The sequence below is a fragment of the Ctenopharyngodon idella genome, chromosome 20 (genome assembly GCF_019924925.1).
Source record: "Ctenopharyngodon idella isolate HZGC_01 chromosome 20, HZGC01, whole genome shotgun sequence".
NCBI classification, from domain to species: domain Eukaryota; kingdom Metazoa; phylum Chordata; class Actinopteri; order Cypriniformes; family Xenocyprididae; genus Ctenopharyngodon; species Ctenopharyngodon idella.
The window spans coordinates 1,884,525-1,910,025 of NC_067239.1; the positions used below are offsets into that span (position 1 = coordinate 1,884,525).

General features: G+C 36.7%; 1 protein-coding gene and 1 long non-coding RNA gene across 4 annotated transcripts in view; one reads left to right on the forward strand and one right to left on the reverse strand.

Moving 5' to 3' along the window:
* Positions 1 to 25,501, reverse strand: part of LOC127502251 (uncharacterized) — a 114,072-nt gene that overhangs the window by 40,522 nt on the left and 48,049 nt on the right. The window lies entirely within an intron of this gene.
* On the forward strand, positions 1,291 to 25,374 carry si:ch211-278j3.3 (E3 ubiquitin-protein ligase RNF19B). 3 transcript variants are annotated; one of them, XM_051874947.1, is made up of 10 exons: positions 1,291 to 1,527; positions 4,850 to 5,241; positions 7,884 to 8,344; positions 12,200 to 12,402; positions 12,486 to 12,633; positions 15,918 to 16,080; positions 16,684 to 16,798; positions 20,507 to 20,638; positions 22,623 to 22,866; positions 24,090 to 25,374. In XM_051874947.1, the coding sequence occupies exons 2-10, from the start codon at positions 5,050 to 5,052 to the stop codon at positions 24,286 to 24,288; spliced, it is 1,857 nt and encodes a 618-aa protein (XP_051730907.1). In that variant the 5' UTR covers positions 1,291 to 1,527; positions 4,850 to 5,049; the 3' UTR covers positions 24,289 to 25,374. The 3 variants fall into 3 exon arrangements, with proteins under 3 accessions (XP_051730907.1, XP_051730905.1, XP_051730906.1); XM_051874945.1 differs by having other exon boundaries at positions 1,292 to 1,527; positions 22,602 to 22,866; XM_051874946.1 differs by having other exon boundaries at positions 1,294 to 1,527; positions 22,602 to 22,866; positions 24,093 to 25,374.

A 25,501-nucleotide genomic window follows, 5' to 3' on the forward strand; every position in this document is an offset into this window, starting at 1 on the left:
TTAATATAGCCTAGCTAAAAGCTAGGAAAGCCTTGTGTTAGATTTAGTTTTTTTTTCTTTTTTTATTCATTTTTAACGCATTTCATTCATTATTATAGGCGTAATAATAATTATTCTTATTTCTTAATATATTATGACAACAGCAGCAGAAACTATTATATTATATTATATTATATTATATTATATTATATTATATTATATTATATTATATTATATTATAGCAGCAGCAGCAACATTATATATTATATTAAGTTATATTATATTATATTATATTATATTATATTATATTAGGCCCTATTACACACGTATAACATAATATAACTTATATAATATATAATGTTGCTGCTGCTGCTATAATATAATATAATATAACTTAATATAATATAATATATAATGTTGTTGCTGCTTCTGTTGTTATAATATGCAAATTAAGAATAATTATGTTATATTATATTATATTATATTATATTATATTATATTATATTATATTATATTATATTATATTAGGCCCTATTACACACGTTTACGGGTACGTTTTTGGCTTTCTAATTTTACATAACTCTATTTCTGGTATGTTTATAGAATGTTTTTAATAACAGCTAAAATAAAGGAAAGGCTGGTGTTAGATTTAGTATTTTATATTCATTTTTAGCGCATTTGATTCATGGTTATAGGCATAATAACTAATTTGCGTATTATATTAATTCTTAATTTGCATATTATAACAACAGCAGCAGCAGCAGAAACAACATTATATTATATTAGTATATTATTAATACAACAGTGATCAATATTATAACAATTTCTTTCTTTAGCCTTCTATTCGCAGTAGAAAAAGTCTGCATATCAAACAATTGTGCATGTACAGTCTATAATACACAGACGTCGTCCTAACTTATAGGCTAATGCTAATTATATGTATATTTTATATAGCCTACTATATTAGTATCATTCCCTTGTTATGTAATAGGCTAATATAATACCGTTATATTAAAATACTATTAGGCCTACTGGTGCTCAATTTTCATTCTTGCTTAATTACTGAACATAGCCTACATAATAACAAATTATATATTTAATGACAACCATACTCTTTATTTGCACATTTATATTTGCTAAATTACTGAACAGACAACAGATAAGCCTTTTATAGCTTTTCTATATCAGCCTTTTGTTGTTGTTTTCAGAGGAAGAGATCTTCATCAGGTTCTGTTTCATTAACAAATGACATAGTAAGTGACTCTCTCTCTCTCTCTCTCTCTCTCTCTCTCCCGCAGGCCGTTACATCCTCTCGAGCAGCAGGCGCCGCCGGTGTGCAGAGGAGGGAACCTCGAGGTTCAAGGGGATCTCCTCGCCAACGTCATGCGGCGAATCTCGGACCACAGGGTCCAGAAAAACGCTCAAAGAAACCAAATAGACGACGTTTTACAGCAGTGGGAGGAGCCGCGAGAGCTCGCGCGTCCTCAGCCGCTCGGTGGGAGGAGCCAACCAACCGATGGTGCTGAGCTGATAACGCACTGAGCGGAGGTAAGAGGCTGATTTCATTAAATTATTGTGCGCTATCTTTTGCTCAGAAGACGATTTTGTATTCTGCTTTTGAGTATCATAAGCTGCATTTACGCTTAAAAGTGTATTATTTGGCAGGGGTGAACAGTAATACGTAATACCCTTGCCACTCCCTGCAGTGCTGTGATGCCCTGGTCAGACCTTCTGATTAATTAATAATACACATTCTGTTCGTAGACAACGAACTGCAGTGAAGGAAATTTAGAGGAGCGATAAACAGACACAATCGAGAGCTCTTCTGTTATTCTGTACGTAGATTCGTACTGTATCATTAAAGTAACAGTTGGTGTAAATGTCGGATCACCGATGCTCTCTTGGCCCTGAATGTGGAGGTGTGTCCTCATATAACGTCCTGAACGGCATCGCCACGATGCTTTCCTGATCAGAGTTATTAGTCAGGGTATTAGTGGGATCTCCTCCCTCTTCAACAGAGCCTGATATCATTGTAAACAGAGCTATGATAGCATTGCTTCGGCTTTTGATATGTTTGGTTTGCCAAGTTGTTGCCCAACTTTGCTTAATGTGGTTAAACACGCTAGCCGTTGAGTGCATGTCCAGGAATAGTCCAGGGAAAAGAAAACACACCGAAGCCAATCCAAAGATCTCAGCCACAGGATTCTGCTCTATGGCCAGAGAAGCTATAAAACACATTTGAGCTTTGTCTCATCGTTGAGGTCCACTGGCACTGCATTATGCATGATGAAAGTATTTCTTTTCCATGCATGTGATATAGCATTGATGGAAATTATTTCAGATCAGTGATATCTATGCAATTAGACTCTCTAGAAGGTCTAAATGCACCCTTGTAATAATTTAATGTATCATGTAGCCTCCATTACAACTGTATAACCTTTTTTATTCACGCTTCAAGCTCGATCCAGTGCGTTTAAACCCTGCCTGAGTGTTGAATGACCTTGATATTAAGGGTCTGTCGTTGTGTTGAGTGATGAAGCAGTCGAAGACACAGAGCCTCACGTTCATTACGTAATGCTGCTGATCTGAGATCAAAATATTGATCTTTTTTTGGCCCATGCACTCTAAAAGATGCTGGGTTAAAAACAATCCAAGTTGGGTTGAAAATGGACAAACCCAGCAATTGGGTTAAATGTTTGCCCAACGTGCTGGGTAGTTTTATTTAACCCAACTATTGTTTAAAAATGACTATATGACTGTCTTAAAATGAACCAAAAACAGGTTGGAAATCAGACACATAATTACTAGAGGCAACAATAATAATCAAAAGGTGAACATTTATTAATAAGTTATTTAATAAATGTTTATTGTTTAATTATTAGTCATTAAACGTATAAATACGTTTTAATTGATTAAACATATTAATAATTTGGGGTTCATTTTAAGCCAGCAATATAGTAATTTTTAAACAATAGTTGAGTTAAATCTGACTGCCCAGCAGGTTGGTCAAACATTTAACCCAACCGCTGGGTTAAAACAACCCAAATGCTGGGTTTGTGAATATTTAACCCAACTTGGGTTATTTTTTAGAGTGTGGGATTTTTGCTTTTCTCATTTAACAAAACCATGATTTTGCTGAGATGGTTTTAAAAAGTGTAAGAAATGTAGTTGTTTTACTATTAAGACCCATTACCACAAGAATAAGTCATTGATTTTCTCTTTATTTCTCATAAAGTACAGTTTTTTGAGTAGCTTTATAGGCCATATCTCTGTTTAGTTAGATTTAATGTGAGACCACATCAGAATGTTTATCTGTAAAGCTCTGAATATGTTTTATCTTAGTTTTATATTATTATTATTGAATCATTTAGTTTGTATTCTTATTATATAGTAAAAGAACTATGAACAATATGTCAAATTGAGTGTTATTTATTTTAGTCTTATTTATATACTATTTTAGTATTCATTAGGTTAATATTTTAAATTAGTTTGTGTTTATTTTTGTTAGCTTTTAATTTTAGTTTACATTTTAGTAATTTTGTTATGTGCTTTTGTCATTTTATTCATTTTTTTTTCAAAACATTTGTATGTAGTTTCATTTTTTCAGCTTTAGGTTTAGTAATTTTTGTAGTTTAAAGGATTATTTCACTTCAGAATTAATATATCCTGATAATTTACTCACCCCCATGTCATCCAAGATGTTCATGTCTTTGTTTCTTCACTTAAAAAGAAATGAAGGTTTTTGAGGAAAACATTCCAGGATTTTTCTCCATATAGTGGACTTCACTGGGGTTCAACGGGTTGAAGGTCCAAATGTCAGTTTCAGTGCAGCTTCAAAGAGCTCTACACGATCCCAGACGAGAATAAGAGTCTTATCTAGAGAAACCATTGCTCATTTTCTAAAAAAAGATAAAAAGTTATATACTTTTTAACCACAAATGCTCGTCTTGCACTGCTCTGTGATGCTCCACGCATTACGTAATAACGTTGCAAAGGTCACGTAGGCTGAAGTACCGATCCAGTGTTTACAAAGCGAACGTACAAAGACTAAGTCAAACGGCCTTTACAAAATAAGGCAAGTTCCCTGCGATACTTCCGCCTACGTCACACGTGACCTTTCCAACATGATTACGTAACGTGTGGCGCATCGCAGAGCAGTGCAAGACGAGCATTTGTGGTTAAAAAGTATATAATTTTTTTTTTTTTTTTAGAAAATGGCCTTTCTCTAGATAAGACTCTTATTCCTCGTCTGGGATCGTGTAGAGCTCTTTGAAGCTGCACTGAAACTGACATTCGGACCTTCAACCCGTTGAACTCCAGTGAAGTCCACTATATGGAGAAAAATCCTGGAATGTTTTCCTCAAAAACCTTAATTTCTTTTCGACTGAAGAAAGAAAGACATAAGCATCTTGGATGACATGGGGCTGAGTAAATTATCAGGAAATTTAATTCTGAAGTGAACTAATCCTTTAACTTCAACTTATTATTCTTTTTTCAGTTAGTTGCTAAGACAACATTTCTAAGTTTTTCAGCCAGATACTGTATGTCTGTTCAATTTTAAAATGCTTGAACATGATGTTCTGAAGTAATGTGTTTATCTGATGTGAAGTCAGGTGGAGGAGAATAGCATTAACAAGTGAAAGTAAACCCCATCCTCCACATCAGAGCCTCTGAATCTTTCAGGGAATAAAGAAGTCAGTCTCTACCATTTTTCGTCTGTCTGGCGTCTCCTACATGTTGATTACATGTTGACTGTTGATATGAATGTTACAGTCTGTGGTCCAGTTGGGAGATTAATTTCACAAGATGTTTTCTACAACAATCTAACTTTCACAGTGTACTGAAACTGTTTATATGTTTTTTTTCCCAGTTGTGAACATTTGCGGTTCGTTTGGATAACTAAAGGAACATAAAACATTTCATGTGAGAAGAAAACAAGGATGACCTCGGTCAGGAAACGCTGTTGTGGACGATTTTCGTACTTCCTCACAATGGTCTATTTGCCAATGTTCAGCATCAGACCGTAAGCAACAAACATAGACACACAAACAAAAGGAGCTCGATCCGCTCATGCTGTTTTGGCTGGACGGTCCAGCTCTGAACAATGAAGAGACCCAAGCAGCAGTCACAGTCCCTCAGTTTCTCAGCTTCTTCAGCCGAAAGCCCAAATCTGACCCCAGGATTGAGAAGCCTGTCGGGACGTTGAACAAGGAGGAAGTGGCCATCACTCTCACACCGAATGAGCATGAACATGTGGAACAAGTAAGATGACATTTATACCATCTGTAACTCTTAAATATGTTTCAGTTTAACCTCTGTATTGTGTAAGCAGCTGCTGTAATAGTTTGTTTTGCTGTAATAGACATTACAAAAAGCAGCTTTAGAAAGAAATGCTTTATTTGATTCAACATAGAATTTATTACACATAACCTTTTAGGCTACAACAGCCATGTGGGTGAGTAAATGATGACAGAATTTTCATTTTTGTAAATATACTTTTAATGTTTTTGTTTTATTAATATGGAAAATGAAATTATATATTTTTTAATGAAATAATACTCTAAAACTGCCTTCATTCATTCGATTCGTTCAAACGGCTGATTCATTCAGGAATGAAGTAAATGGCTCTCTTTATGAATGGGCCGTTGAATCATTGGTTCGCCCGATTGATTGGCTCAAAACGCGAATGCATTCAGAAACAATGCTGTGTTGCTCTAAGACGCAGAATCGCTCTTATGGAAGCTAGTTTCCGCCACTAAATAAAAACATAAAAAAGGTAATTGCGACTGTTTATCTCACAATTCTGACTATATATTGTAATTCTGACTTTATAACTCACAATTCTGACTTTATAACTCGCAATTCTGAATTTATACTCGAAATTCTGACTTTATAACTCGCAATTCTGACTTTATAAATCCCAATTCCGACTTCATATCACACAATTCTGACTTTATAACTCGTAATTCTGACTTAATATCTCACAATTCTGACATTATACTCGCAATTCTGACTTTATATCTCACAATTCTGACATTATACTCGCAATTCTGACTTTATAACTCGCAATTCTGACTTTATAACTCGCAATTCTGACTGTATAACTTGCAATACTGACTTTATAACTCGCAATACTGACTTTATAACTCGCAATTCTGACTTTATAACTCAGCAATTCTGACTATTATAACTCACATTCGGACTTTATAACTCGCAATTCTGACTTTATAACTCGCAATTCTGACTTTATAACTTGCAATACTGACTTTATAACTCGCAATTCTGACTTTATAACTTGCAATACTGACTTTATAACTCGCAATTCTGACTTTATAACTCGCAATTCTGACTTTATAACTCGCAATTCTGACATTATACTCGCAATTCTGACTTTATAACTCGCAATTCTGACTTTATAACTCGCAATTCTGACATTATACTCGCAATTCTGACTTTATAACTCGTAATTCTGACTTAATATCTCACAATTCTGACATTATACTCGCAATTCTGACTATATCTCACAATTCTGACTTTATATCTCGCAATTCTGACTTTATAACTCGCAATTCTGACTTTATATCTCGCAATTCTGACTTTATATCTCGCAATTCTGACTTTATAACTCGCAATTCTGACTTTATATCTCGCAATTCTGACTTTATAACTCACAATTCTGACATTATACTCGCAATTCTGACTTTATTACTTGCAATTCTGACTTTATATCTCACAATTCTGAGAAAAAAAAGTCAAAATTGTGAGATAAAAAGTCGCAACTACCTTTTTTATTTTTTATTTCATGGCTGAAACAAGCTTCCATAGGTTCTGCTATGGCTCTTTAGGTAACAAAAACAGACAATATTGTGTCTAAAATATTATATAACACAATATTAACTTTTTATTTATTGAACTGTTGTATAAAATCAATATCACGTTTGCACTCGTGCTATTGTGGACAAAAACAGCACTTGTGTGATATTATACTGGTTGCTCGTGCGATAACTATATCATATTTTATAAATATGAGACAAAAACTAATACAGGGGCATTTTTGCCCCAATATCTTGAATTTTAGGGGTATATAACTGAATTCTATAAGCTTCATCACACAGTGAGTTGTTGCCCTGCTTCTAAAGCCCTGGGTATACTTTGTCTACTTACGCGTACGCCACAGTCGAACACACAGCCTTGGAACGTATACTTCATTTGACTCGTACACATACACAGGCTTTCAACACATGCGCAGTTTTGAGCAATCTCTCGCCACGAGTTACAACCCGTGTAAACATCTTTGTATTCTTTCTTGCTAGAGATGTACAAATGAAGGTACTTTCTAACCTCTTCACACAATATCTCATCTATGTAGGCCTCCATTGTCGCTGTAGCTTGCATGTGTTTCAGTCTGTTTTGTTTCTGCAGTTTTTCTTCGACTACCTTGTGAATCGACGCCCCCAGGGCACGGCTGCCACCTTGTGGATAAACTAATTACTGTCTACAACGATGTAGCAGAAATCTCACAAGTCTAAAATTCGTTCAAGTCGCTCCTTCATTCGCTTTAAACTGTCATCGTCTGTCAAACACGTGACTTTTTTCCGTCTTGGAACATAAAAGGAAATGTTATCAAAATGTGAAAGATGTTCTTTCAGTACAATGAAAATAAAACTGTACCCACATTGGACCACCATTTGGACCACTTCCAGTGGGGCACCTCCATGCTCCACGCAGTGAAAAATCAGATGCATGACATCCCTCAAACCATTTTATCTAATTTGTTTTATTAGGAGCATCTCATTTTTCCTGTTGCCAAGAAACAGAGTGTCATTTTCTTAATTAATGTAACACATCTGAGAAAAAGTCATAACTTTCATTACTGCCCTCAGTCATTTTGTCTTTCCTCTCAGGACCGGGCTCACAGTGAAGCTGGATTAGAGGGCAGTAGGGATGGAGGAGATCCTGGGAAAGGGGACGGAGGTGGAGTGGGAGATGATGAGGGAGGAGTGGAGTGTGGGAGCAGTGGCTCAATGGGTGTCCTGTCCTTGTCCTCCTCCAGTCAGGATCATCTGCTCGAGCACCTGGTCGAGTGCCCGCTCTGCCTCCTGAGTCAACCACGCGGCCACTTCCCTCGCCTGTCCTCCTGCCAGCACCGTGCCTGCACAGACTGTCTGCGCCAATACCTACGCATCGAGATTTCGGAGAGCCGTGTGGGTATCGCCTGCCCGCAGTGCCCTGAAGTGCTGGCTCTGCCCGATGTCCGTGCCATCCTGGATGACGGTGCACTGCTGGAGCGCTTCGAAGAGTTTCAGCTGCGCCGCTTTCTGGCTGCTGACCCGGACACACGCTGGTGCCCGGCGCCAGACTGCAGGTTAGCACAGAAATGTGATCAGGGCTTGACATAAACACCCGCCAAACCGCCAAATGTGGGTGTATTTCAGCAGTGGCATGTGACACAGTCACTCCTGCTAGCCACTTTGGCGGGTTGAATTTTTATATAATATATACATTTTTCAATTGTAGTCTTTGAAAAAGGCATCTGAAATAATAAACTAAGTGCAATGTAGTGTTGTCAGAAATATTGATTTTTCGATACTGAAATATCTGAAACGCTTCCAATACTCATTTTCAGCAGAACAGATACACAATACCAGCTGCTCTCTCTCTCATCTCTCATCTCTCCGACAGCGAGTCGAAACACAATCCCTCCTCCCCTCACTCACTCGTTTCATTTGCTCTGGATGAATATTGTTGGTGTTTCAGAGCTTGAATTTCGGTGTGGGATTGTGCGTATTGCGCATAATTTTACTCATTCCCACAGATTTTGTTTTCACATCTAAAGTGCGCCACATAAAGCCGCCTCTCAGTACTAAATTGAGTTCTTTATCGCTGCTTATTGTGCTTAAACAGTCAAATACACACAAAATAATGTCAAAATGAGTGAACGTAAACAGTTGAGAAAGAAACGCATGTGTAACAGTATAATGGATCTGTGCGTCAGGTCTTAAAGTGACAGCAGCCTAATATACCTGCTGCCAAATTATGATAATATTAAAAATATCTAAATGGGTTTTTTTTTTTAAATCTATAATTTATATTCAAAGTGGTAGAAAAAGTGCAGTGAATTTATCTTGGCAGTTTGTAACTTTGATTTTAAATATAAAGCAGAAATTTAACTTAAGATTATAATATTTATATTCTAGCCGATACTGGCAGATAATTGTTTTTTACATTATGGCTGATAAACGATAAATGGCCATTTTTAAAATTCTGTACTATTATAATATATATATATTTGTATTTAATAAAAAAAAAAAATATATATATATATATATATATATATATTTGTATTTAATAAAAAATAGAATTTAAAAAATAACATTTTAATAATATTTTAATCATTAAAAAGACACTAAAAACTAAAATCAGCAATGAAATGCTACAAGTGAATTTACAGATCACAACATTATAATGTAAAGTATGAAAAATGGATATTCATTTTGAGACATTTAACAGTGTCATTAAATTATTAGTGTCTTATAATATTAACGTTATATATAATACATAACCTAATCATCCGATAACTGATACAATACTATATATTGTGCATCCCCACTTGAAATTTTTACAGTATGTTTTTAGTCACAATAAGTGTTTCATAAAACAAACTTGCTGACATAAAGGCACCACATAATATTATTACTCAGTGGAAATGTTTGTGAGAAGAAACTGTTTTATATTGAATAAAATTAAATTAAGTTCTTCTGAAAAAAAAAAAAAAAAAAGATTTCTCAAAAAAGTTTAATGTGGTCAAACTTTCTTTCTTTTTTTTTTTTGGTTTGTTGCTGGTAGTTAGTTAGACCAGCTTTCCACCAGCGTAGCCAAGGTGGTCAATCAACTCTAACCAGCCTGACTGAAATGGTCTAGTAGGTCACCCTCAGTCATATACCAGCTTGTAGTCCTGCTTTAACCAACTAAAACCAATGAGCAAGAGTAAAAAAAGTGTTAGATCTTTGTGTCACACGCGCCGCAGCGTGAAACACGTTCTCCGCTGCATTATGTATAGTTCTGGAGGCTGGCTTTAGGTTTCGTAATGGTTACCGGATCGGGGTAGTGATGGGAATCTGTGGCTGTTTGGCATTTCTTGTCAACAAGACAGTATTAGGTGTCACCTGCAGTCGCTCCACATGGGACCGAGACAATCCTCTCTTTATTACTGAGACTGAAGCACACAGAATCAATGATGATGGCGGTAAACACCGGCGTCTGCTAGATGGTGGCTTATGTTCACATATCAAATGATGCGTGTTTAAAATATTGATTAACAAGCTGCATATTGTTCTTATTTTGAATATAATTTATAGGGCTGGGTATCAATACAGATGTCCAATTCACAAGATCTCAATTCGATTCGATTGTCGTTTCGATTCGATTCTCGATTTTCGATTCGATTCAGTGAATTTCAATGATTCAATTTTCACTGGCCCCACCATAAAAAAGTAATAAATGAAAAATTTTTTATTGTTTTTGTTGTTTCTGAGCCATGTATCCTTGTATTGTAATAAATAAGGTTATGACACCAAATATTTTAGATACCAGTGAAATTTAACAATTCTCGATTCCAGTTTCGATACCATAGCTAAAATAACTAACTAATATAAATTTCAAAGGTTATTAAAGACAAACAATCATTAAAAAAAAAAGAACAAATAATCAAACTACAACCAATAGCACAAATAAATAACAACAAAGATACAAATGAAATAATCAGTGCTTTTAAGGTTTTTCAAGTAAGTCTAAGGGCCCTATTTTAACGATCTAAGTGTATAATCTGAAGCGCAGGTGCCTCAAAATAGCAACACACCAACAATGCACCTGAACAGTGCAAAGTTATTCAGTGAAGAGCAATGAGTGATTTCTTTGTCATTTGTTGTTTGATTAACATTAAAAACAGACGGCAGCAGGAATATTAGGCTGCTGTCACTTTAAGAGCTGCACGGCTCTAGTATAAAGATACACATGCATTATTTCTCTACTGTTTACATTCACTTAAGCCATAACTGTCTATGTTTACTAGGATACTCGCCAAGGCGGGCATTTTGAGAGAAATTTGTGTGAATTTGTCCGTTCGAGCGCAAGGAGAAGTGAAAGAAAATTACACAAAACTTCTCACACAGCGCGCCAGTTCTCTTTAGCGTCTCATGAAAGGCGCACCTGCATCCCCCATGTTAAGCACCGAATGAATGACACCGCTGTAACATCGCACAATGTAAATAAGAGGATGACATCTAGTGGAGAAGGCTAGTAATAAGATTAACGTCAATCAGATATTGGGCCCTATCGTACAACCGGCACAATGTGACGCCAGGCGCAACGCAAGTGTTTTTTTACTAGTTTCAGCCCGACGCAGTTTTCATTTTCACTTCCAGCGCCACGTTTTTTTTAAATAGCAAATGCTCTCCTGCCCATCTGTTCACCCATGGGCGTGCTGGTCTGAAAACGAGGTGTGTTCAGGTGCATTGTTGGCATGTTGCTATTTTGAGGCAACTGAAAACGACTGCGCCATTGACCAACTGAAACCTGGTGTAAAGTCAATGACGCAGTATTTATTTTGTTATTTAAAGGGCGCGTTAGTAATATGTGCCTATAGGCGGGTGCACAACATGCATACTCTGCTTATTACACATACAGGGACACGCAGCAGCACAAAAACATGCCAAATATTAAAAATGTATTTAATATGACTCATCAGGTTGAGGGTGTCTATATTCCACCATGTAAATAGCGAATCCGCCATGGCACGAATCACACCTGGCTTTTAAAGGGAATGTGAGATGACACTCTGATTGGTTTATTGCACGTTACGCCCAAAACACACCCATTACTCATTAAGAGAATAGGTACAACCCTTTTGGACCATGCGCCTGGCGTGTTGACCATTTTTTCCGTCATTAAACTAGCAAAAGTAGATTCAGACACGCGCTAAGTGCACTTGCGCCGTGCGCTTTAGACGATGCGCTTAGATTATTAAAATAGTGCCCATTATGTTCAATGTTTTCAGAAATAAATACAGAAAAAAGATCAATTTGTGGCTTTTGAGAATCAATATGGAATCAAATTGATTTAATTTGATATATTTAATTGAAAAGTCTTTTTGCCCAGCCCTAATAATTTACTTACTGCATAATCACTAATGTTTTATTGTGGTGTTTCTGTCATTCATTAGCTATGCAGTGATAGCTTACGGCTGCGCGGAGTGTCCCAAGCTAAGCTGTGGTCGGGAAGGCTGTGAAACCGAGTTTTGCTACCACTGCCGCCAGCTGTGGCACCCAGACCAGACTTGCGACCAAGCCAGACGTCAGCGCGCTCGCCACACGTCAGGAGCCAATGATGTTTCCACACTCTACGTGTTCAACGAAGAGCCTGGCGGTATGATTCAAATATTCAGGGACTAGCCTAATATCTGTTTGGTGTCCCAGCTAAGATGTTTGTTTCTGCTCTCGCTCTTTTAGATGCAGAGGAGATCAAGCCCTGTCCGCGGTGCGGTGCCTACATCATGAAGACTAACGATGGCAGCTGCAACAGAATGAACTGTACAGTGTGTGCCTGTCAGTTCTGTTGGCTGTGCATGCAGGAGATCACTGATGTGCACTACCTCAGGTACACACTTACACAACACACGCTTATCAGGTTACAGTAAGAGTAGTCGCACGTAGCCAGATCTTTGACTAATGGCTAACAGCTAAGGTCTCGTCCGCATTGTAGCAGCCCATTTAGACAGGAAGATGCTGACTGCAACCAACCATTCAGGTTAGATTTTATGCACTTGAAAGGTGGATTTATCTGAAAATACTGTACACTACCGTTTGGGGTCAGAAAGATTTTTTTTGAAAGAAATTAATACTTTTATTAAGTACGGATGTTATGGAATATATATATATATATATATATACACACACTACCATTCAAAAGTTTGGGGTCAGAAAGATTTTTTTTAAAAGAAATTAATACTTTTAGTCAGTACGGACACATTAAATTATGGAAGCTTGTTTCCGCCATGGAATAAAACAATTTAAAAGGTAATTTCGACCTTTTTATTTCACAATTTAGAATTGTGAGATATAAATTTGCAATTGCGAGATACAAAGTCCAATTCTGAGGAAAAAAAGACTGATTTTTTTCTCAGAATTGCGAGTTTATAACTCACAATTCTGACTTTATAACTCGTGATTGTGACTTTATCACGCAATTCTGACTTTATATCAAGCAATTCTGACTTTATAACTCACAATTGTGACTTTATATAACGTAATTGACTTTATAACGCAATTGCGACTTTATATTCCACAATTCTGATTTTATAACTCACAATTCTGACTTTATATAACGTAATTGACTTTATAACGCAATTGCGACTTTATATTCCACAATTCTGACTTTATAACTCACAATTGTGAGTTTATATCACAATTTTGACTTTATAACTTGCAATTGCGACTTTATCACGCAATTGTGATTTTATAACTCGCAATTCTGACTTTATAACGCAATTACGAATTTATATTCCACAATTCTGATTTTATAACTCACAATTGTGACTTTATATAACGTAATTGACTTTATAACGCAATTGCGAGTTTATATCACAATTTTGACTTTATAACTGGAAATTGCGATTTTATCACACAATTGCAACTTTATATCCCACAATTCTGACTTTATAACTTGCAATTGCGACTTTATCATGCAATTGTGACTTTATATAACGTAATTGATTTTATAATGCAATTGCGACTTTATATTCCACAATTCTGACTTTATAACTCACAATTGCGAGTTTATATCACAATTTTTACTTTATAACTGGCAATTGCGATTTTATCACGCAATTGCAACTTTACATCCCACAATTCTGACTTTATAACTTGCAATTGTGACTTTATCACGCAATTGTGACTTTATATAACGCAATTGTGACTTTATAACGCAATTACGACTTTATATTCCACAATTCTGATTTTATAACTCACAATTGTGACTTTATATAACGTAATTGACTTTATAACGCAATTGCGAGTTTATATCACAATTTTGACTTTATAACTGGCAATTGCGATTTTATCACACAATTGCAACTTTATATCCCACAATTCTGACTTTATAACTCGCAATTGCGACTTTATCACGCAATTGTGACTTTATATAATGCAATTGTGACTTTATATAACGTAATTGACTTTATAACGCAATTGTGACTTTATATTCCACAATTCTGATTTTATAACTCACAATTGTGACTTTATATAACGTAATTGACTTTATAACGCAATTACGACTTTATATTCCACAATTCTGACTTTATAACTCACAATTGCGAGTTTATATCACAATTTTGACTTTCTAACTCGCAATTGCAACTTTATATCACTCAATTCTGACTTTATAACTCGCAATTGTGAGAAAAAGTCACAATTACCTTTTTTATTTTGTATTCAGTGGCGGAAACAAGCTTCCATATTAAATTGATCAAAAGTGACAGTAAAGACATTTATGTTACAAAAGATTTCAGTTAAATGCTGTGTTTTGAACATCAAAGAATCCTGAATAACAAATTATTTAATAGACAAAAAAAGGGGTGAATATACAGTTTTGATCATAAATATCTCATTTACTTGCAGACTCAAATTGTTCTGGAGATTTGACGCCTCTAACATTGAAAACTCTTCCTCTCAAATGCTCGTTGAATCAACCCTGTACATTCTAAACACTTTATTTCCCGGCAGACTGATTACAAAAAAAGTGCTACCCTTGGAAGTAACATTAACCATGAACATAGTTTAGCAGAGGTGATTTTCTGAATGTTCCTGCAGTTTTGTGTGCAAAATGTGGTCCATAGATGTTTGTTAGAGAATCTCATACTGTTATTAAAGGACATTTGCCTGCAAGCACATATCCCACATTCATCACCAGCAGTCACCAGAGTTTGTGATCTGTTATTAAGCTACTCTCTGACACATTCGGTCCAAGCTAAACAGGGGTAATTCTGCTGCACAAGAATGTCAAATATGTTTCTCTGGCCCTGGAATACTGAGTTTGTGCCGAGCTGCTTTTGTAGCCGACTTCATGAACGTTGCAGATTATCAGATTTGCTTAATTACTCTTAATCAACACAAGTCTTGCAGAAGCCGAGGCTTTTTGGAGGTCTGATCTTTAAAATAGCGACTACCAGTTTCAGTAAGCTATCGCTGCACCAAAGCTGATTTCGAATAGATTTTTCCGCTCTTGGATGTCGGCCAGCACCGACTTTTGTCAATTAATCAGTACAAATCTCGCTTCATATTTCCCTGTCCATGCAACCCAACCCCTATAATTTGCCAAAAGCAGGTTTCTTAATTTAATGAACGCCCCATTCGGCTCAAGCTGGCCGGAGAAAGATTTTTATGAAATGACAGAATACATACATAATTCTGTCATCATTTACTCACCTTCATGTCATTCCAAACCTTTCTTTCATTGGTGGTTTGAAAAATGTAATGCGTTACATTGCTAACTACTTGAAAAAAGTAATCTGATTACGTAACTCAAGTTACTTGTAATGCGTTTCCCCCAACACTGGTTATGAGCATTCATCAATAATAAAGCATTGTCTTCAAATATTTACTTCAAAATGGCTTTCAAGCCAGAACCCTGTAACACTTTGCCACACAGATCAAAACAGGAAGTGACACTGACCATAGAGGATTGTAATTCACCCAGGCGGTGCATGAGGCTAATCGAGGATGAGATCATAAAATATTGATTTAATGAGACAGTGTGTGTGTGTGTGGTTTTTATTGGCTAATATTCCTTGTCTTATCTTTAACCTCATGTCATGTACATGCCACAGCTGTGTGAGGGTATGATAGTGTAAATGAAAACAATACTTCCACTTCTTTTCCTTACAGTCCCTCAGGCTGCACTTTCTGGGGAAAGAAGCCGTGGTCGCAGACCCGAAAGGTTTTGTGGCAGGTCGGCATGCTGCTCGGGGCTCCGGTGGTGATCTCACTCATAGCAGGCATTGCCATACCGGTCATCATTGTGGGCATCCCGATTTATATGGGCCGCAAGGTAAAGACTGCATTATTTAACTCAAAGTGAGCTGCTATGTCTGTCCTCACTGTGGAGAAATGGATCCAGTGAGCGTTTAATAGCTCTAGCAGGGTAAAAAGACAAGGTCACGCCACTGGCTGTATGCTCATCATAAGAAAAGTGCTGCTGAATGCATATATGTAAATTTATGTAAATCCACCAGACCTGTCCTCTTCACACAGCAGGTAAATGTGATATTGAAAATGTAGAGAGTGTCATTGATTTATAGAGTCAATTTTGCTCTTTGGGACGTCATGAAAAAAACAACAACAGGATATTTTTAGAGTAATCAGATAACTCTCATTTGATTACTTCCTTTGTATGTTATGCTAGTCTCTTAAAAACTTTGCAGTTTATATTATAAATGATTTATCCGTGCACATCGTTATTTTTAAAAAAATCCATGTGCCCTTGTAATCTTTAATCACAAGAAATCTGTCACTCACATGAGATCGCAGTAATTAGCAAACCACAATGAACAAATCAATTCCCAATAAACAAAATCAAGCCCAGCACTACTTTTCGGTTTCACTTGGATGTATGTCACAAAAATACATCCATTTCTGTTTGCTTGCCTTTCAGGTCCATGGTCGCTGTAAGAAAAACAATATCTCAGGAAGTAAGCATTATCTGACCGTGGCCAGTGGGGTCATGATGTCTGTTTTTGTGTCTCCAGTCATAGCGGCCATTACTGTGGGTAAGAAACTCATCCATACACTTTGCTGGTTGCATATAAAATGATGAACATGTGAAATATTGTGTGTATTTAACATGTGCAGTACTTATTATTTTTATGAATACTTTACAAGCTATGCACTGTGTAAAACATGTTTGAGAGGTAGTTTTATGTTATATGTTTTGTTTTATATTATATACATTACCGTTCGAAAGTTTGGGGCCAGTAAAAAAAATGTTAATAAAATGTATACTTTTATTTAGCAAAGATGCATTAAATTTGTCAAAAGTGACTGTAAAGAAGAGAAATAATGTTATAAAAGTAGGGATGCACCAATAGGAAAATTTTGGCTGATACTGATAACCGATAATTCTTTATATTCACAATCCCATAACCGAGATATTGGCCGATAAATATAAATCCAAATTATTATAACATTTTTGAGAGCCTGATTACAAAAACAAAAGTCTCACAATTATAGCACACAATTATAATGATGTTATATTATATCGTTATAATTTTATGTAGCCTATATGACAGACTTGTGCTGCACATGCTGCACTTAACTGTATTTTCTGTGATTTCAATCATATCTTAAGCAATTCAAACCCATCATGGCGGACACTGCACATCTGAACTGTCTCAGCTGAAGTAAATAATCTATTATTTATCGGCTTTAACATATTGGCCAAATTTTCTTATCGGGCCATAACAATAACATTAAAAATGAACATATATCACCGATACCGATCTGATGCATCCCTATACAAAAGCTTTCTATTTTAAATAAATGCTGTTCTTTTGAACTTTCTCTTCATCAAAGAATCCTGAAAAAATCACAGTTTCCACAACATTATTAAGTAGCACAACGGTTTTCAACATTGATAATAAAAATCAATGTTTCTTGAGCATCAAATCATATTAGAATGATTTCTGAAGGATCATGTGACACTGAAGACTGTGATGCTGAAAATTCTCAATGATTTCTCAATCTCTCAGTGATGCTGAAAATTCAACTTTGATCACAGAAATAAATTACAGTTTAAAATATATTTAAATAGATTGTAAATTGTAATAATGTTTCACAATATTACTGTTTTTACTGTATTCTTGATCAAATAAATGCAGCCTTGGTGAGCAGAAGAGACTTCTTTAAAAACATAAAAAAATCTTACTGACTCCAAACTTTTAAACAATAGTGTTTATCTTTTTTATGTTATTGAATGTGAATATGAGGAATGAGGATATTAAGAAGGCAACAAGCACTTTAGTGGTCGTATAGTTGGGTTACAGCGATGTAAAGGTGCTGACGTAAGTGTTATTTCTTTGTATTGATTGTTCTGCCATGAGTTCAGACAAATGAAGCTAGTTAAAGGTGCAGTAAGTGATTTCAGAGAATCACTGTTGAACACTGTTGATATTTGAAATCAACCCAAACAAACACACCCCTCCCTTCATTGCTCCGCCCCCAAACTGTTAGAGTGGATATCTCTTTATCATAGCAGAAGCAAAGCAAAATAAAGCTTCGCAAACAATAAAGTGAAGATGACAAGTGACAAAAAATAAACACAGTACAGAAGAGTATATACAAGCAAGAGCTGGTTGTTAGTCGGCAGCAGCACACACTCAAAACCAATGTTACTCACGTCTGGAGCAGAAAGGACCTTGGCGTCTGTTTTCAGGCCTTCTCGCTTAGGTCTCTCCAGCACTGGAAAGCTTTTCTAATATTAATGCAGGTCTTAAAGCTCTAGCCTGATCATAACCCTTTTTTTCCAGTGATATACCTCTGACTTTTTCTAATGTCTCTCAGCCACAGCTCTTTCTACAGTCTTTCTTCAAATCTCCCTCTTGCTCACTCTCTCTCCTTCCCCATCATGAGTGGACACACCCCCTACTGCTGATTGGCTACAAGTTTGTTGTAGCGCTCGGTCTGATCCACTTTCAACAGCGTTTCTCAGAAATCGCTTACTGCACCTTTAAGACACACAAGTCTGCCTCTCAGCTGAGACCTTGAATAAGAAAGTCAGAAATGAAAACAAACACGTTTAAAGGGATAGTTCAACTAAAAATCATTTAATGTCATTCCAAACCTGTTCGACTTTCTTCTGTGGAGCCCAAAAGGGGAATTGAAGAACATCCTGGCCATTCTTTGAAATCAAAACCAAAAACAGACTGAAATCGAAGCCATTATTTACTGAAACATTGTGAGTAGTTCTTTTGAACCAGATCTTTTCAGTAAATCAGTTGATTTAGGTGAATAACAACTTATGTATAATCTGTTCATCTTGCAAAGCTATTGCATGACTCTGGAAGACTACTTTTATGTTTACATCTCGCAATTCTGCCTTCTTTTCTCAAAATTGCGAGATATAAACTTAATTGTGAGAAATAAAGTCAAAATTGTGAGTTATAATGTCAGAATTGCGAGATATAAACTCAAAATTGCGTGTTATAAACTCACAATTGCAAGAAATAAAGGCAGAATTGCGAGTTATAATGTCAGAATTGCAAGATATAAACTCAAAATTGTGAGAAATAGTCAGAATTGTGAGTTATAAATACAATTGCACATTATAAACTTACAATTCTGACTTTATAACTTGCAATTCTGACTTTATAACTCGCATTTGCGACTTTATATCACGCAATTTTGACTTTATAACGCACAATTCTGACTTTAACTCAATTCTGACTTTATAACTCGCATTTGCGACTATATCTTGCAATTCTGACTTTATAACTTGCATTTGCGACTTTATATCTTGCAATTCTGACTTTATAACTTGCATTTGCGACTTTATATCACACAATTCTGCAAAAAAAAAGTCAGAATTGCGACATGTAAACTCGCAATTTATATCTTTTTTATATTTTATTCAGTGGCGGAAACAAGCTTCCATAGAAAAGAGCAACTGGCACATTATTAAAGATTTCTCATTTTGTGTTTTACAAAAGCAAGAATATCATATAGCTTTGGAATGACTTCAGGGAAAATAACCTTTTTTTTGAGTGGGGGGTAGGTGAACTAATCCTTTAACACCCATATTGCGCACATTTTAGCCTACATATGTGCATGCAGCTGTTTCATTCATACACGTACACACACACACACACAGCAACTGCCCCGGTCGTCTCTGATGACTCATCTATCTTCTGCTTTGGCACTCCTGTGAGAGTTGGAGCGGGGAGGGGAAGATTACAGCAGCCGGCTGCAACTAAAATGTCAGAGCGATCTCCATGGCGTAGCGTGAAGACCTGAGCGCAGCACATTCACCACTCTGTGCTCTCCTCGCAAGCCCAGAGCCTGTGTTCCCTCTCATTCTCCCCTCTGAATAGCCCTGTCTGTTCTGCAGCTCTGACCTCTCTTCAGGAGAGCCACAGTGGGGCCTTGTCCCCTACAATGTCCCCGTCAACAATGCCACACTGTTCTCATGCAGAACGGGAGGATCATGGCCTTTTGTCTCCTTTATTGCGTGTTGTCCTTGTCTTTGCTGCTAGCATTATGCTTCTGTGTATTTACGCTGCCATTATGTGAATTACTGCCCTTTTCCTTCAGATTCATCTGAAAATAAGTTCACTTTTGAGGTAAATATGTCTGTGATTTGATGTATTCGTTTGCACACAGTAGGGACTTGTACACTTATACAACATTTTCTGTAATTAATAATAATACTCTTTTGGAATAGCTTCATAATCAATTCTAATTGAGTAAATCTCCTGTGTTTCAAGGTGTGGGGGTGCCTCTCATGTTGACGTATGTCTACGGGGTCGTGCCCATGTCGTTGTGCCGTAATGGCTGGTGCCGGCCACAAACTGAACCTCCCGAAGTACGGAACATACAGCTGGAAGATCTGGCCAATTGTAAGTCCAGTTAACAAATTAAAAGTTGAGCCGCTGCTAAATTAAATAGATGTTCAGTAGTCTGAGAGGAGCTCAGCTGCAGTAAAACAGTGCCTCTGTTAACCATGTTTCAACTCAGATATAGATTTTTTTTGTAGCTGTATTAGTTGAAATTCATGTAAATTTAGCTGTTCAATTTAGTACTGAGATTCTTGTTGTTTTTGTGCCAGATAATGGCTAAATGGCTGATACAATAATGTAGGGATAATAGAGCAAGCATAGCTTTAGTGAAGTTAGCTATTTTGTTGCTAGTACTGTAGCTTCTAGTGTAGCTAACAGTTTTTTTGTAAAGAGTATTTTTGCTGTAATATATCTACCTTTAAAGGGGACCTATTATGTTGCTGGGTAAAAATGTTTTCAGTGGGTTGATTTCCACCCCCGTACGTACGATTTCGGCACTCCAACACCCCCAAAACACCCCCCAGATGTACAAATTCAGTGGAGAATTCAGCCGCCCAATGGAGAAAATCACATTGGGCTATTTTTGGGCTAATTACCAATGAACATAAGAGTCTCCATAGACTCCCGCCATCTGAGTCACTGAAGACATCGTGGTTAAATTTCATTTTTGAAGGAAATGCTGGATTTTCACAAAGGTTGATTCTGAAAGATGGGTCAATACCAACGCTTGGTGCTCAAACCTTATATCCTGAACTGATGCTGCCCTCACGTGCTATCCGAATTATCATAAACAAGAGTTTCCTAGTTAAAAATTGCACATGAACGCCCTTTCTAACATTTTTGGTTCATGAGATTGTCCTGTTTTGTTGTTGCCGGTATGCCGGAGCATGAGCTCTTGAAGCTCCGCCCTCTTCTTGAAAGGGAGCCAGGAGCAAAAAGTGGCAATTTTAACATGCTATAAAAATTATCTGTAGACTTATATTACATCTTGTAAAAAGGGGCATAATAGGTCCCCTTTAATAGTTTCCTAGCTAGCAAAAATATGCTCTAAGAACGTTTTGCAGTTATGAAAACGTTATTTTCTGAATGTTTTCTGAACGTTTAACAGGTCAAGTTTTTTAAACTGGTTTAAAAACATTTTCTTGGTGATACGAACATTAAGGGAACATTCAATTTTATAATTTTGCAAACATTATAAGGACGTTACTTTTGAATGTTCTCTAAACATTCTGAAACAAATACATTTAAAAAATGTTAGACAAACTAATGAAAAATATTCCATGAACGATGTATAAATACTGTTTCTGTGCTAACGTTTTGAGAACATTATTAACGACCAGATAACTTTGAATGAATGTTCTATTGATGTAAATGGAAAAACATTTGTTTAGAACTTTGAGAAAACCTTACCAGAACGTTAGCCAAAGTTCAGAGAACGTTCCGTTAGATGGGTTCACTGTAGTTAGATACTTTTTACTAGGAGCCTTTAGTGTAGCTAACTACTTTTAAGAGTATCTTTGCTGTAGTTTAACCACCTTAAAGAGGTTCACTGTAGTTAGCTACTTTTGTTAGGAACTTTTAGTGTGGATAACTAAACCCAGACAGCAACATAATGTCGGCCCACATCCGGTCCACGTGTGATCCACATATAACAGATGTGGGCCAGATCTGGGCCACACTATGTTGCTGTCTGTGAAGTAGCCTATCTATTCATTGTAATTAGCTACTTGTTCATATAGCTAACTTCTCTTTTAAAAGAGGTTTAGCTTCAGATTATGAATATTTTTTTTTAGCTTGGGAAGCTACAGTTAAAAATTTGCTTACCCAGCACTATACTGTACATAACCCTGTACATAACACTGTTTACTCGAACATGATCCTGCTTTATTATAAACTGCTTATCTTTATGTATGAGTTTGTATTTGATTATGCAAACATTGTAACTGCAGTGCAGAAAGATTAGTTTTGCAATATTAAGCTCTCAGTTTGGCCTGATCTCATGACATTTAAACTTCTCTTGAAGATCTTCTATTTTCTCATGTAGTCAGTGATCACTGGACTGGCCAGCCCAACCCAGCTCTGACCGACGGAAGCGTACAGGAAGTGAGTGTGAATGTGGAGGAAGTGACGCCGGTGCCCAGCACCAGTGTGGTCCCGTCTGGAGCAAAGGGCTCCGTTGAACTCCCTCATGATGGACATGATGACAGCACTGAGCAGGTGCTTCAGTCAGACGGTGTGGATGGAGCGGAGGAGTGTGCCTTCAGCAGCACACAAACATTCGCTCTGAGGTCAGGAAATGGCTTGATTTTGCAGGCAATCATTTTTCAAATATTAATAAGAAGTAACCAGGATTGTAAAAATATATACACTTCTGTTTAAAAGTTTGGGGTCGGTAAGATTTTTTAATGTTTTTGAAAGAAGTCTCTTATGCTCACCAAAATACAACAAAAACAGTAATATATTATTACAATTTAAAATATCTGTTTTCTATTTTAATATATAGTAAAATATAATTTATTCCTGTGATCAAAGCTGAATTTTCAGCATCATTACTCCAGTCTTCAGTGTCACATGATCCTTCAGAAATCATTCTAATACGATGATTTGCCAATCAAGAAACATTTATAATTATTATCAATGTTGAAAACAGGCTTCATTTTTTTCAGAATTCTTTGATAAATACAAATAGAAATTTTTGTATCAAGGATTTTTTTTTCTTCATTATGATATCAGGACAGTATTTTTGACATTATACCTCCTCAAAAATAAATCAAAATTGATTTTAATTTATAAATTAAAACATGATCATTATAGAAGACGTGTATTTTTAACCATTGTATGCATGATTTTACTTTTAATGTATTTGTGTAAAAATTATTACATAGGATTAAAGGCACAGTATGTAATATTTTTTAGATTAAAATATAAAAAAAAAAACTAGAACAGAACAGTGTTATTTATTTTGTTGACTTGTGTACTTACATTATCCTAAACGTATCCTAAACGTTTCCTACAATGTTTAAATCCAGAGAAATCAGCAGTTTTAACCAGCAGTTTTGTCGCCTGTCAGTGACATCATATCCGCGTTACCCTCGATTTCCAGTTTTGCTAATCTCGATCTACATTACTGCAAAGTGCAACGAGTGAACACACAGAGTAACGTTATAACATAACTTTCAACACACTCACATGTATTTTGTATGATTGTTTTAACCATGTAAAACTAGCAGCATCGTTCCGCTCCCGCGGCTCTCGACCCGCCCTGCGTCATACATTAGCTCATCTATGAACATGGTTTCTGCCAGAGTACATCGGATTCCTTTCCATCGGCTGTGGAGGTGAAGACAACATCTCCCATGAATCCACACTTATTGACAGCGTCATCAAGCTACGCCTTTGTTTTGAATAAGCGACCTCTAGCGGCAAAAATTACATATTGTGCCTTTAAAAAAAAATTTGCTTCACATCATCAGCTTCTGTTTCCTAAAGCTGTTTTTTTTGTTGTTTCCAGCAGGGAAGGGACCAATATTGAGGTGCGTGTGGAGATCGAGGCTCAGCCACGGGGCGGCCGGAAGCCAAGTCTAAGCAGTATTCTGTCGAGCAAGAGCCTGTCGGCAGAATCGCTCAGCCAGCCCTGTGAACCTCTGTGTGCCTCTCAGCAGCCAAGGAGCGCCGACCCCGTGCCAGTTCCTGAGATAGACAGCGTCTGAGCGACTCCTGGAAAACCACTGCTTCCACGGCCTACCTGCACTCCCGCGAGGGGCTTCCAGCCTCGGCCTGCAAACGCAGAGAGTCAGCGAGCGTCAAAGAATAGAGAGAGATGGAGATACAGCATCCAGGGCAGCTGCCAAAACGCCACAGACGGGATTAAAGATGATCATAAAAACTCAAACGACCAAGCGCATGTTTGTCAACAAGTATGAGGAGTGTAACCAATTTTATAGAAAACATTTCCTATTTGGATGCTGGTCTGTTTAATTTATTCAACTCGCTTTCCTTTTAGCTATACCCTTTTATCTAATGACCATATGGTTTGTGTCCCCTGACTGATCCGTAGGGAAAAAAAGAAACGTAATAAGCTACGGACTAATAGCATGGTTATTTCTTCTGCAGTTGCCCTGTGACCAGCAACATGGTGAAATGAAGGCTGAAGATAAGTGTGCTGCGGGCTAATGCTATGGGCTTTCCCCTCATGGAATTATGCAATTTTTTTTACATAACTGTTGCATTTTCATGAAGGAGCAGAAAAATACGTGGGATTTAGGTCTAGAATTAGCCCTCAGCGTCATGCTGTTTCTGTTATGTCCTAAATATGATAATCTTAGGTCAAAACTGATCTTATGGAACGTAAATATTGTGAGAACAGCGAGTGCTGCTTAGAAAACTGATGACCTTGTTTTTCTCTCTTCACTTCTGCAGTAAAGTCATTTGTTTTTTCCTGCTGTTATTGAGTACTTAATAAATTAAAAGTTTTAATAGCCCATTAACTAAAGAGAACATCTAATCTCAAACATCTGCATTGACAGTTTCAGCTTGCTCATTAATACATTGTACTGGTAGCCCAGAGCCAACAGTTGCATAATGTCTAGACTTTACTGGTATTTTTGACACTTTGCATCAATGAAGGAACTGCTAGATCAGGCCTCTACCCCCTGTCCTATTCAAAAGTGATATCAGACAGCCCTGTTTAAAGTGTAAAAGATCTCCAGGAGTTCCCAAAACTCAACCTTCATAGCTGCACTGCAGACTGGGAACAGTGAATGGAACAGTTCGTCAGTAAAAAGATTTGTATTCAATGGTGTCATGTTTTTCTTCTCGTTTATATATTGTAGGGGAATTTACAGTTAAAGAATTAGTTCACTTTCAAATGAAAGTTAGCCCAAGCTTTACTCACCCTCAAGCCATCCTAAGTGTATATGACTT